Source organism: Choloepus didactylus, chromosome 2, assembly GCF_015220235.1.
Source record: "Choloepus didactylus isolate mChoDid1 chromosome 2, mChoDid1.pri, whole genome shotgun sequence".
Taxonomy (NCBI): Eukaryota; Metazoa; Chordata; class Mammalia; order Pilosa; family Megalonychidae; genus Choloepus; species Choloepus didactylus.
Genome location: NC_051308.1, coordinates 203797990 through 203812537, shown reverse-complemented (window position 1 = coordinate 203812537; position 14548 = coordinate 203797990). Strand labels below are relative to the sequence as shown.

Here is a 14548-nt window from a genome sequence, read left to right as displayed (position 1 = left end):
CGGCCCGCGGCCGCCCTCTTGATTTATCTGGATTTTTAATTGGAAAAAATTTGCGAATTAATTGATTTCAGGAACTTGCCAATTAACATTGTAATTGGGTGCGTGATAAATTCCCAGGGAGCGTGTCAGCTCCCTCCGGGCTGACGGCCGCCGCGCAGGCGGGCAGCGTGTGGAGGGCCCTGCCTAGACCGCCCGTGCCCCGCCCCTGCCCGCTCTTTGGGAGTCAGGGGAAGAGCAGAGGAGGTTGGAGAAAGATGAGGCACCCGGGCCCCTGATGCTCTCCCTCTCCCCAGTGCCCATTATCATGCTCCCTGGGGCTAACACCAGCCATTTCTCAGATAGGAAAACTGAGTCCTGCGGGAGGGCAGAGCCAGTGTGTGCATCAATCAGAAAGTTCTGGGCGGAGCCCAGATGAGGTCAAACCGCATCCAGGGCAGGTGGCCCCAGGCATCCTCCCAGCTCTGCAGGCCCCCCCTTTGCCCCGTTGCACCCCTCCTTTCCCCTGCCTGCTTCTCCTCTCTTCTCTCTAACACTCCCTTCCATCTCCTCCCCTGCACTTGCCCCCTTTCCCGTCCCTCAGCATATGGGCTCCTGAGGCTGTCCCTCCATCTACAGGGACACCTCCCTCCTTTCCACATGGCTGCTACCTGTGGAGCTTTTCAGGTTGGGCCCGATCTTCTGCCCTCTGCCCTGCTGTGTCCAGCAACACAAAAGGCCCCCAGGAGCAGGCTGCTACTTTTTTTCAATAGAAACCAATGCGGGCTGCTGGTTTTGACACATCCAAGGGCTCACGGAAGCAGGAAACTACTAGCTCCCAAGCAAGGGCTGCTGGCTTTTCACAGACACAGGCACAGAGGCCACGCACACCCCCATTCCAACACACATAGATGCGCTCATACACATACACCGTGAAACACACACACATGCTTCCTACTGATGCACGTTCCCGCAGGTACACGGCACATAGTAAGAACAGAACTCTCATTGGCAAAGCACTTGCACTTTTCAAGGCACTTATTCGCAGACGGAAGCTATGCTCACACTTAGACACACACCAACATTTACTTTCACCACACACCCTCCCTTACTCCTTCCTCTGTCTCCCCTTCTCAGTCCTGCACAGGGATGTCATTAGACCCCAGGAAATGGCTAGTTGGAGCTAAGACGGCAAAACTAGATGAAGGACAGAGCGTGGAGGGCCTTTGATGCCTGCGGGATGTCCTAAAGTGATGAGGGAATTAGAATGCTCGCAGCCTGGAAGAGGCTTGGTTAGAGAGAACTGCCTCATGGGAATGGCTCAGGAGACAACGTGGAGTATGGATTGGATAGAAAATGGGAGCAAGTGAGGAGAGGGGGCAGGTCCAGGGGAAAGATGACAAGGCTGAACTAGTTCAATGGCAGAGGGAATGATGAGCAACTTGGTGGAGGAAGAAGCAAGAGGACTTAGCTAATTCCTCCTGGGTTAAGGAGGAAGCTTTCTGGCTTAGGTGACTGGGAGAGTGGTGGCGTCAGAGAAACAAGCATCTGAAGGAAGGAGACAAGAGTTCCGGGCATGCTAAGCCTAACATGTCTCTGGGATGGTGATGGGGTGAGGACTGGATGTGAACAGGCAGAAACATAGATGGGAGGCTGAAGACTGAAGGGTAGATGTGGGGTGGCCCCAGACTTCTCGGTGGCCCTCAAATAGGAATTTCCACTCAGCAAGGGGAAGGAGCTTTGGACATGGAGAGATTCCACAAAGCTGACAGTGGGGCTTAGCTTGGCGAGACCTTTTCTGGGAGGCTTCTAGAGCCACTGCAAGATCTGGCCTCTGGACTGGGAAGCCACCTCTCTGGCCAGTGCTTTAAAAATGCTGGAAGAAGCCAGAAGGAGGCTGGGTGACTCTAGAGGAGAGGCGGGGTGTGGAGATGGCAGTGCCCTCACCCCCCACTTAAGCCTTATTTAAGGCCAGCCTCGGTGTTTGGTTGGGTAATGAACTAGATAAACAATTCCCCAAATAGATTAAAACGAAGTGTAACTTACAAAGGCGGCTGGTGATGATGGTTTATTCCCGGGCAGCACACGATTTCTTTATTTCCAAGGATAATTCAGTGTAAATCACCTTAATTAAAAGTGTCAGCCCAGCCCATGAATATTGTACTTAGGAACGCGTTTCCTGGGTCCCAGTTATAATTTAAAACCCATGGATCACTAGGCAGCGAGTGACTGAGCAAGGGAGGAAATCGTTGGGGGCGGGCTGTGGAAACAGGGAGGGACGGAAGGCAGAGCTGATGGGCTGGGCGGGAGCCAGGCTGCCTGCAGCTCCTGGGCTCAGACCTCAGCTCTCCCAGGCAGGCCCTGGCCAGACTCCTCAGTCTCTTGGGGGGTTGGGGGGGTGCAGCAAGCCAAGTTGGAGGTGATCAAGTTATTGGAAGAAAGGTAGGGTTGGGGCCCTTGCTCAGAGAGTAGGAAGGAGTCAGAGGCAGTACTAATCCAATGCAAGAGAAAGGGAAGAGGATTGCTAGGGAAAGATTCAGAGGATTGGCAAAGGGAGAGGCTGGGCATTCTCACCCAGCATATCCCCATTTCTTTTCACCAGCAGAGTAAACTGAAGCCCGGGGTCAGCAGATGCACTCTCCAAAGTTGCACAGCAAGTGGAGAGAGAAAAAAAAGCTCATAGCTATGCACCCTATCCTAATCCCTTAGTATTTTAAGAAGCAGTATGGGCAATGAAAAAGTAGCACTTTGGACTCAGATCTTCCACGGACAGTTATAGAGGTGTCACGTAACTTCTTTTTGTCAACGTCGCAAAGTTTTGGGGAAGATTAAATGAGATAATACACGTAAAGTACCTAGCCCTGTGTCTATGTATACAGTAGGTGCCCAATGATTGCTCATTCCTTTCTTTTCTGTTCCAACCTGAGCCAGGCTCAGATAACACTCAAACCCCAATCCAAAGGAGGGGCAAGAATGGTGTTATACAATTGATGCCTCATTTCTGTACCTGTAAGTCACGAAGGTGATGTCAGCACTTGTGTACTGAGTGACTGAAGGAGTGAAAGGATCATAAAGTAATGAACTGGCAAACTCGTTGCTTTGCTCAAGAGAGCAGCTCCGTTTCCTCTCAGTGCCTGGATCAGGGCTGGGCACAAAGCAAGAATACAGGAACCATTTATAAACAAAATGTAATTGTCTGGAACCTGGTCTACGCTGCCCTCACTGTGTGAGTCAGACGGGCAGACAGTTTAGTTTTCATCCTCAGACCTGGGACTTGCCCTGCTACTAAGCCTGGTGGCTTCCGCACTGTGATGTGTGTGTCTACTTGTGTGAATGTGTCCATGCCTGTCTGCATTTGTGAGTGCTCGTGGCTCAGGGTGTGTGTCAGTGCATGTGGGTATAAGTATCCATGCGTTGTGTTTATGTGGACGTATGTGCACGAGCATGTCTTCACTCGGGTCTGTGTGACGGTGGCGAATGTGTCTCTGTGGCCCTGTCTCTGGGAATGTGACTCTGTGTGCCTGCACATCTGTATGCATGTCTGAGCCTCCGGGTATGGCCACATGCATCTTTGTGACTGTTGGCAGAATTATAGAGAGTCTGTGGATATGTGTTTATCTGCCTTCATTTCAGGGTTTCTCAACCTCAGCACTATTGACGTTTAGGGCCAGATAATGCTTTGTCGTGAGGGGCTGTCCTGTACATTGCAGGCTGTTTAGCAGCCTCCCTGGCCTCTACCCACTAGATGTCAGTGGCAATCCCCCACCCCCATCCGTTCCTTTTGTGACAATCAAAAATGTCTCCAGACATTGTCAAATGTCCCCTGGGGAGGACAAAATCACCCCCGGTTGAGAACCACTACTTCATCCGAATCTGCCTTTGCCTGTGCTCACATATTGGGTGTGTCTAGCCTGGCCCTGGGGTGCCTGCCCAGCTGTGGGTGTCCTCTGTGCACACACACTGTATATCCGTTTCTGTCCCATGTATTCATGTGTCTGCCTTGGGTGTGTGACTGTGTGTCTTTTGTGCTTGAGGATATATCTGTGGGTGTGCTTTATATGTGCACGCTCCGGGTGCATGTCTCTGTGGAGACCCTCTGCGAATGAGCTTTGCCCACCCACATGTGTGTATCAGCCAGGGTTTCTGTGTGCATGTTTTTGCGTGTGTGAGTGCATGCATGTGAATGTGTGAGCACAGACATGGTGCGCATAGCAGGGGCAGCGGGGAGGGAGGGATGGGAACAGGGATATTAATGTTTCTGAAGTGGATCTGATTTGATACGTCTTGTTCCATTGTCAGCATCTGTTTAGCGGGGATTTGTAATACTTTGTGGCTCTGGATCACTCATGCTTAGCGCGGGCTGTGGCCTTGCATACCAATTTTGTTATTAAACACAGTCCTCGCCTCCCCCACAGCCCATCCATCACCTCCCACCCCTGCCCCCCGCCTGCTCTGAGCCACCCACCATATTTCAGGGCCCAGCTCCCGCCCGCCCGCCGTGCCCGATGCCGGAGGGCCTGGGGCTGACAAATTGAATCAGGGGGAGATCATTCCTGGCCTAACGCAGTTTGCAGCGTGTTGGAGGGAGAATTGACAAGAGCCATGTCAGCTCCATCACCCCAATCCCATAGGAGCTAAGAGCAGGCTGGGACAGAGGATGGAGGGAAGAGGACTTCCAGGACAGGCAGAATCCTCAGGGCTGACACCAGGAATTAGGTAAAGCCCTTGCCTCAGATCCACTGTTAACCTACCATGCCTTGTGTCTATCTCCACCTCCCAGGGGCCAGCATTGGCCCTTGACCCCTAATGAGGCAGAGCTGGGCAGGGCCAGCTGGGGTTGAAAGGGCTGGGTGGAGCTTGGCTAAGCTGGGTGGCCCAGGCTGGTATGCCTTCTCTCTGTGGGTTCCTCCTGCAACTCTCCCCTTGCATGCCCTGGGCAGCAGGTGGAATGGTCACCCTGTTCTCTTCTTTCTTGGCAGCAAGAATCTCCTTCTGAAGGATGCCATGGCTCCAGGCACCCCCAAGGTATGTGGTCAATTGCGTGTTTTCCCCCTGTCAATTCTAACCTGGGCCCACCCAGAACTGGTTCCTCCTACAAAAAGAAGCTCTTCCCGGGCATCCAACCATCTCCAGGGTTTGAACATCAGCCCGAGGCCTAGGGCTACTCTGCGTGTTTGAGTGTGTGTGTGTGTGTGTGTGTTTGTGTGTGTTTGTGTGGTCTGGGAGTGAGGGTAGCTCACCTGACTTCCTCTTCTTCTAGACAAGAGAGGGGTCAGAGCCCAGTGTGGCCTGGGGGTGTGGAGGACCCAGACACTGAAGCTGGGCAGCCTCAAAGGAAGAAGATGCTGTAGCAGGTGAAGAAAAATACAGACTCGGGTCAAGCTAGTGCAGGTACAGGGCCTTAGAAGCCAGACCAGGGAGTGTGTGTGTGTGTGTGTGTGTGCTCATGTGTGTGTACTTTGTCCTGCGCACAGCAGGGAGCCAGAGAGGGTGTTGAGCTCATCTGGGGAGACATTCTGCCCCTCTGAATGGACACTGTGGGAGACAGACTTGAAGGCATTAGATGGAGAAAAGAAAAGTGAAGGACAAGTAACTGGCTCCAAAAACGGGGGCCAGAGAGGCCTTAGCATTTACCAGGAACTCCCTTAGGTGGCTACAGAGGCACAGTGGGACTGCGTTCCCACAGGTGATGGTTTTGCGGAGATAGCCAGGAGGAATAACCTTCACACTGAGTATCCTCCCCCCACCCCCTCCCAGTGTGAGGTGGCATCCTTGCTTCCCTGTTCTCACAATTGTACATAGAACTGTAAAGGCAGGAATTCCTAGCCTATTTTACAGGGGCGTGTGGAATGAGTGTTGACGCTTTAGGAATGGATGAGATCAGTGAAAGAGAGTGTATGGAGTGAATCTAGGGAACTCCTGCATTTAGGGTCAAGATAGAGGAAACAGAGAAGGAACAAAGAGTTAGGAGGAGTACACGAGAGCATGGTATCCCACAATCCTAAGAGGAAAAAAAGTTTCTAAATGTAAGGGCTGGTCAGCAGTCAAACAGGGGAAGAATGGAGAAGGAGCCACTGTGTTTGGAAGTTTTAACATCGCTGGTGAACTGTTGGGAGAAGGAGTTAAAGTGACAAGTATTGCCCTCATGGGGTTGGCCCAACAACCCTACAGACCTTTTAAAAAGGTGAGTGGACTTGGCACCTTCATTCAGGAAATCACTCAACTGTAGTAAGCAAAGTGGGCAGAGGAGGGACACAGAAAGCCCAGCCTAGCCTTGGACAGGTGTATGCCCTGGCCAAGGACCTGAAGCCCCTCCCAGCCTAAAGAAAGAAGAGGTGGGTGCCAGGCAGCTATGGGCTCATGGAGGTGGAAAGTCACACTCGCTGGGTTTGGCCCAGGCTGCAGCCTCTAGTAGCTGTGGTTAAAGAATGTCCTGGACAAGCTGCCAGGTCTGCCATCACAACCCCGACACCTGACACCTGAGAATGGCCAGCAGGGTCTGGGAATCAGACACCAGTGAGGCCTGTGTTCTGAGGACAAACCCCTGGCATGCACAATCCCTGTGCATGCCGAGTTCTACACATACCCGGATCAGAACACACATACAGGAAGTCTTAAACATGTGCCAAGTCCTACAACCAAAGACACAGACATAACCAACTTGGAGACAAGAGATACTCATTCATCCACTTTCAGATATAGAATCACACCCACAAGACTGAATATTTAAGGGTCTCCCCTCTGCCTTGACCTAGGTTTTAGGGACGCAGGTCAGGGCTGGGAGAGGTAGGCAGCAGAAGGTTCAGGCAAGAGACCGAGAGGACAGGGAGAAGGAGGGAGGGAGGAGGAGGAGGAGGACAGGGCAAGGGGGGCCTTAGACAAGATTGATGGCCTCGTTGCCATTAAGAAAAAAATTAGCCGGTGGCGGCTATCATATTAAAGGGTGAAGAAGCCGTGAATTATTTTCTTAAAGATCTTATCGCTTACAATGATAATTTTACCTTCCAAAAGGCCACTTTTAATGAGGCGAAGAGCCAGGCAAAAAGTCATGATTTAATGCCGGGATTTTTTTCTTCAAAACACATTTTACTGCTTTTTGGTCCATGTTTAAAAAGCGCCAGTGACCTTTTTTTATTCCGCTTGCCCCAGGTGTAATGCTGAGGCTTCTCAGGGCTTCTAACCTAGAGAGAGTGAGAGCAAGCGAGTGAGAGAGAGCGCACGGAGCTGCCTAAGCTTTCTCCTGGGGGGTGGGCCGGGGTGGGGATGGGGTGACCCCACATTGTGTCCTCTCCGCAGCATCTTCTTGGAAACCAGAGGAGGAGAAAGACAGTGCCCAAAAGTACCTTTTTTCTGAGCTGGGGGCTCAGTCACCCACTAGGCTTCCCACAGGGTCTAGGTGGGTGAAGAAGGGGCTCCAAACTGTAGGGAATCCCATCCCAGGCCCCTTCCAGCCTCTTTCCTCTTCCACCTTTCCCCCTCCTGCCCAACCCCAGATGGTTACTGGGGTGAAGGCGCTTTAGGGAGCCCTGCCAGACCAGCACTGTCCTCTCCCTCCCCAGGGCCCTTGCCTGAGGATGTACAGCTTGGCCACCGCATGCGGGTCACATCCTAAGGCTCAGTCGGAGATGAAGGATAAATGGCTGCTCCATCTTTCCCAAATTGCTTTCTTTGGGCTGTCAGTGGCGATTTGGCATGGTTTTCTAGGCTGGGAAGGCCTCTTAGGGAATTGTGTGCTTCCGGCTCGGAGCTGTGCAGGCTGGAGAAGGGGGGTAGGGGGGTGGTATGGATTGCTCTCAGGCCTCCCGGCCCCCAGTTCGCAGCTGAAAAGGCCTTGGCAAGAGCTGGCTCTCAGGCTGAACGTGCCATGTGGTATTTAGAATTGTGGTGCTTGCACACAATTTAAAGCAGACAGTTTATTAATCTAAACTGCGGGCGTATGTAGAAGAGGCCGCGCAGGATTGACATGGGGGGATTAGATTTGCCGGGGTTTTTGCTAGGGTCATCGCCACAGCATGGGGATAAATGGACCCAGCGTACATCCCTGGCCGCACACAGGAAACTCATACATACTATTTAATTTACTGTCTCCACAGCGGGGCTGCCATCAGCCTGTATTAAGGGCAGGTGGGGTGGCAGGTATGTGGCTTTAGCTCCAACCCTTCATGGGGTTCCCAGAATCGCTCCTCTTTTAGGGAGAACAAAGCCTGTATAGTCTCAGTCCACTAGGAGTCCCAGCCCCCTAGGGCAGAAATTAGCCTGAGCAGGGGTCTAGGAGCTTTGGGCCCCCTGAGAGGATCCCTACCCATCCCTAGAATCAGCACATCCCCTCCCACAACCACCTCCCAGGGCACAACCACATGTCTTCAGAATGTCAAGAATGATCCCTCTGTCCCTCCTTCTCTCTGTCTCATTCCCAAAGCTCCATAGGACTGGGAACTCAAGGGCACTGACTATGGGTCTCATGTGGGCCTGAGGCCACCTGTTCTTTATCCTCTTTCAGTCTCTCCTGTTGTCTGCGTCCATCAAGAGGGAAGGAGAGTCTCCGACAGCATCACCACACTCATCTGCCACTGATGACCTGCACCACTCAGACAGATACCAGGTGAGGAGGGGGTGGAGGGCAGGTATAAGAAGTAAGCCCCCTTTGGGGACAGCTTAGAGGGCATTCCTGGTGCTAACTCCCCCTCCTCTTCTTCAGGAGGCAAGAGGAGAGGACTGAGCTGTGTTTGGTTCCCACTGTGTCTAGTGCCTCTAATTGAATTCAGAAGGCAGAGGGGCACAGGTGTCACAGAACGGGCCTTGAATGGATTTGGGGGAGCAATGCCAGAGTCACCTGGGCTCCGGTGGGCTCTAAGCACCTCTAAGCATTCCATTCATCAGGAGGTATTCTATTTGGTCTCATGGGGGACCCAGAGACATAGTCCAGAATCACCTGGGGTCCCCACCCCCAGACTTCAAACTTCAAGACCAGGATCCCTTGAACACATAACTACTCGATCCTACCAAACTTTGGTATCAGGCCCAACAGATAGGCAGACATTGCTTGTGAGTGCCTTGGCAAACAGAGGGAGTAATCACACAGTCCTAAAAGATCAGAGCAGGAGAGGGGCAACAGCCTAAGCTACACATGGACCTCCTTTGTGGTAGGAAGGAGACAGATCTTCCCCCAGATGTCTTTTTCTGAGGACAGACAGAGCCCTGGCCTTGAGAGCACCCATCAGATGGAAGAAAACAAGGCCCTGCCCCAAGGAACATTTGTTTAGATGGAAATGGGACTTTTCAAGGAGCCCCAGTGTGAAAAGGGAAAAGCAACCCTGCATCGTGATGCAGAAGCCTTCATGTGATGCCGAAAGACAAATCTGAAGTGCAGAACAAAGGTCCCTACTAGCACATATGAAGACTTTGTTGGAATTAGAGAAAGGCATCCCCTCCAGGCAGACCGATTAGAGAAAGGCACCCGTTCCTCCGGCTGACACCACCTGGTATCAGGGTGTGGAGCCTGGAGAGTGGAGTGCTGAGTGCAGACTGAACGCTCTCATACAGATGACTCATCCAGCGTAGCCCAAAGTGCTGGCCCTGTGCAGGGACCCCAGCTCCCACGAACCCTACTTTGAGAGAAGCAGCCCTGTCCAGTCCCTAGGACAGCCCTGGCTTGAGGTGGAGAAGTGACCCTTCCCCAAGGGATTCGCATCTTGAGAAGGAGACAAGGAACTCTCTCCCAGAGAGCTCCACTCCAAGGGGACAGACAGAGCCCTGCCTTCAGGAGTCCCGTCTCAGCAACTTCACTCACTCAGCGTTCAGCTTCATCATCTGTTCAACTAGGAAGAGTAACCATCAGGCAAAAAATTGCCTCAATTCCCTGACACCTTCCTACCCCCAGAATGTTAGTATTTTTTCTATTCTCCACTTACCTAAAAAAAAAAAATACACATATGACCATGCACATACACACCCACACACCACAAACCCCACATATATTCACAGGCAGCAGAGCCCATCCAGGCACCCAGGCATCTTTGGAGCCCACGTTTAAGACCCCAGACCCTGTTCTAGACTTTAAAATACACCTTTTAAAGGGCAAATCAGATTAGTTTCCTTTCTGTAAGATCAAGTTCAACCTCCTTAGCATGGCATGCAAGGCCTTTTGTGATTTAGATTCAACCTGTATGTCCAGCTTCCACTCCTAATACTGCCTTCCATGGATCCTATGCGTTACGCTCACCATTAGCCAACCACTTCCTAGATGTGCCATTCTTTTCTTGCCTCCATGTCTTTGCACATGCTGTTTCTTCTAACAGGACTATTTTACCCTCTATTAAAGACAAACTGTTTAAATAGAACTATTTTACCTTCTCCTCATCAAATTTCTATATATCTTTCAACACCCAGCCAAAACACAACCTCCTCTAGGAACCTTTCCAGTTAACAATCTCTTTCCAGGACCTCTGTGTGTCCCTGTCATTGCCCTTATCACCCTAAATTGTGATTGCCTGTTAAGCTATGCTTCAGTTATCTACTGACGTATAACAAACCATCCCAAAACGGAGTGACTTAACACAACAATTTATTATCTCTTATGATTCCTTGAGTTGAATGAGCCATTTCCTCACTCATGCAACTCATTCAGCTAGGAGGATCAGCTGGGCTGGAAAGGCCAGGATGACATCACCACATGTCTGGGAGATTGGGGTACCCTGGTTCTCTTCCACATGTCCTCTCATCCTCCAGTAGGTTAGATCAGCTTCCTTACTTGGCAATCTCCGGGTAATGTCACATCAAGAAGGCAAAGGCCAAAGATGCAAGGAACTAACTCACACAACATCACTTTCACCACTTTTTATTGGACAAAGCAAGTCACAAAGCCAGCCTGGAATCAAGGGATGAAGAAGTAGTCTCCAGCTCTTGACATGAGGAGCTGCAGAGAAATGGTGGCCATATTTAATATATCATGATGAGTCTGACTTCTCCACTAGACTTGTATCCTTCCTTTACTCCTTTCTTTTCTCAAACATTTGTCTAGTAATCACTCATACTCAGCACAGTGTCCTTGCCTTCAAAGGGTTAGAAGATATAGATGATTATGGCTCTGTGTCTTAAGTGCTATGACAGACGTATAAATAAGTTTCTAGGATGGAACAATGGAGGGAAAGGAAAACCAGAGAAAGCTTCACAGAGGAGGTAATGACCAAACAGGGTTTCAGAGGAGAAGTTGGAGTTCACCTGATGGACAAGGAAGAAAGGATATTCCAGATACAGGCAACACTATGTGCAAAGGGCATAGAGGTATAATACAGAGTGATGTATTTTGGGACCTGGTAGCAGTTCAGTTTTGTTAAGACTGTAAACCACAAGGGGAAATGGTAGTAGATGAAGCTGGAAAGTAACCCAAAGACTAGCATCTCCTGTTCTTTACACAATGCCTGGCACACATGTTGGATTAAAAATCATTGAACTAGGCCTTGAAAGCAGAGGATATTGTTTTCTGGTTTGGATTCTCATTTACTTACTTGGCTCCTGCTACATACCTAAAAGGACATATAACTTAAAAGTAACAGTCAGGATTTGAACTTGAGTCTGTCTGGCCCTGAAACCTAGATTGTTTTCCAGCCTTGCACTGGGCTCAGACTTTCCAGGTAGGGTGAAAGTATGAGCCCAGGACTAACAAAAAGCTATTTGGAGAAACAGTGAGAGATAGACCTAGAAAGGAAGCAGAGGCCCTAACCTGGGCTGAAATGTCTGTGAAGGAAAAAGCCATCCAGACCTCCTTCAACTGAACCCCTTCCCAAAGGAGAACTGGGGACCAAGCTGCTCACCCTCTTCATTCCCTCCTAAACATCTTCCTCCCCTTCCCACTGGTATTTCCTTTGTGCTAGGCCCTGTGCTAGGTGACTGGATAGAGATGGCCTCCCAAGTAGACAGGACAGATATGGAAATAAATAAAATATGCATGATCAGAGGGAAGTCAAGGGACTGTGAAAACTCAGAAGACGCAACTATCCCTGTCTTGGAAGGATAGGGGAGAGGAGTGTAGCCTTTCCAGAGTCCTGAAGGATGAACAACCTTAACCAAGCAGGAGATATGTGGAAGGCATGGAGGATAATGTTGCCCAGAGGCCAAAGCATGAAGTGATCAAAGTGCTACAGAAAGCTCTGCAAGGCTGAGTGGTCAGGAGGGCAGAGGGAGAGTGTGTATGCATGGTAGAAGAGGCTGGAGAAGTAGACCTAGCAGGTCAGGGAAGGCTTGTTTGCAGTGCTACAGATCTTCTAGGGGGAGATTCATTGGAAGACTTAAAAAGAGGGAAGGAGACATGGTTAATTTTGTAGAATATAAAGATCACAGTGTGAAGGATGGATTTCAGGGCAAGAACTGGTGACCAGAAAACCAGATGGGAGGCAGCTACAAGTTCATAAGGTTATGAACTAAAACAGTGGCATCCATAGATAGGTACAGCCATTGAAGAAAGACTCAGGAATGTCTGGCCTATGCCAAGTCCTGTGCTGGGCTTGGGGTGCACCCAGATAACTCACACATGGTCCAACCCCGGAATGGTCAGTCCACCGATAAAGACTTTGTACAAGCTGTAATCAAAGTACAGAGAAGCTGTAACCAAAGCACAGAGAAGGAAGTGCTATTAAGGGAGAGAAAGCTATTTTTCCGTTAAGGTGGAGATGAGACAATTTAAGAGACATCTAAAGGTAGACTCGTCTAAAGGTAGACTGGGTGGGACAGTGAAGGACTGAGTGTGATGGAGAGAGTGTGGTCAAACGTTTCCGTGTGGGTTCGCCTGAGTGAATGGTAGTATCCTCTTAGGAAGTGGGAACTCAGGAGGAAGTCGCCTGTTTGGGGGCTGTTGAGTCCAATGTTGGCCGCGTGGGTAAGCGGTGCCTGTGGAAGCACCATGTCCATCATACAAGAAATGTTGGGAATCCTCTAATAACCGGACTGCTGATGGGCTAGGCTGGGGCGTGGGGGTGGGAGTGACGACTGTTGGGAGCCTGCAGTGGGATCTCCTGCGGAATATCGGGAATTCCAACGCCTCCTCTCGCAGAGCACCAGTCCCCGCGTCGCAGCCCTGGGGCAGCCGCGCGAGAGGCGGGCACCGGGGCAGGGCTCAGGGGCGGAAAGAACCTGGCGGTGGGAAGGGGGGCGGGGCGGGGTAAGAGGATCTCGCCGCAGCTAAACCTGGCACTGGTAGGCTTTGAGAGCAGTGGGAGGTACCCTGGGGAGGCCTCAGCTGGTCGCTACCGGAACACAAGCAGCAGTCTCCTAGTCCCGGTCCGGTCGCGCCCCCCCCCCCGTGAACTTTCACCCCCGCGCACGGCTGCGGCGCGTCACGTGATCAGGGCCAACATGGCCGCCGCCGCTGCTGGGAGCTGAGGTGCCACCGCCGCCGGGCAGCCGGGGGGAATCCGCCCGCATCGCCGCCCTCGCCGGCCGGGCGGCCGCGGGGCCCGGAGCGCCGGAGGCCGGAGCTGGGGCGGCTCCGTGCGGCGGCCACGGGGTCCCGTTAAAGCAGCCCCCGGCGGCTATGCCAAGGGCCCGGAGCGGCAGACGGAGCAGGGGGGCCGGCGGGAGGGAGGAAGTAGGTTTGTTTTTGGGCTGTTCGGGGCGGGGCAGGCCTGGACGAGGGTCGGGAGCTGGGACCGGGGGCCGAGATTCCTGGCCGCGCCTGACGCTCTCTTATCTTTTTCCGCATCTGCTCGGGATCTTCTCCTAGACGTTCCTGAGAGTGCGAGCCAACCGGCAGACCCGACTGAATGGTGAGTCCTGCCCAGCCCCTCCCTTCGCCCCACCCCCGGCCTCCTCCCTCTCTCACTGTCTGCAGCTCCTGGCTTGCCTGGGTCTCTTCGACATTGGGGCCTATTGGCATCTTCGCAGTCACAGCGCTTGGGTATGTGCAAACCATGGTAGTTGCCCTCAGTTTCCCCATCTGTCTAATGGAGGTTTTGGTTCCCAGCTCCTGCCCTAGTCTCTGTAAAGCCCCTGAAGAACCCTGGGGGGCAATAAGTGCCAGAGAATGAGGAATAAGCTACACAATTCCATTCAGGAACTCAGCTTTGAATCTCCAAACTGCTGGGACCTGACTGTACAAGCTGGCAGGGTGCTGAGAATGTTTTTCTTCCAGTTTTTAATCAGTGCCCAGTAGTGTGAATAGAGCCTCTCTGCTGAGACTTGACAATGCAGTGAGATCTGGAGTTCCCACGGCAACAGGAACTAACTCATCCCAGAGCTCTTTGAGTTATCAGTCGGCCCACATTTCACAAAAGTGATCAGCGTGGGCTCAACAGCTCTTAGAGGCCTTCTCTGAAAGCAAGCGGTGTATGCACTACCTGGCGCCCCCCCCCCTCCCTTTTGGATTCAAACCTCTGGAGCATTCCTATTTGTCTAACACAATTGAATGATACCGGCTTTTTGTGCTAACTGGGGTGTGGTATACCTGGGGGTTGGCCAGAAGGGGTTTCGGGTCTCTGAGCCAGCTGTTGAGTGAGTGAGGCCACAGACATTCAAGACCCCTAGCTTCTGCCACTCGGTTTCTACTGCCAGGCTGAGCCCATTGGAGAAAAGAAGCATT

At 51.8% G+C, this 14548-nt stretch overlaps 1 protein-coding gene across 5 annotated transcripts in view; it reads left to right on the top strand.

Moving 5' to 3' along the window:
* RNF220 (ring finger protein 220) overlaps positions 1 to 14548 on the top strand; it is a 249869-nt gene that overhangs the window by 217084 nt on the left and 18237 nt on the right. For 4 of the 5 annotated variants that reach the window (XM_037827411.1, XM_037827409.1, XM_037827412.1 and 1 more), the window contains exons 4-6: positions 4956 to 5001; positions 8477 to 8578; positions 13694 to 13736. In XM_037827411.1, coding sequence (XP_037683339.1) covers positions 4956 to 5001; positions 8477 to 8578; positions 13694 to 13736 — 191 coding nt within the window. Of the gene's footprint in view, positions 1 to 4955; positions 5002 to 8476; positions 8579 to 13305; positions 13559 to 13693; positions 13737 to 14548 lie in introns of those variants that run through there. The other variant, XM_037827413.1, reaches the window with a different exon arrangement.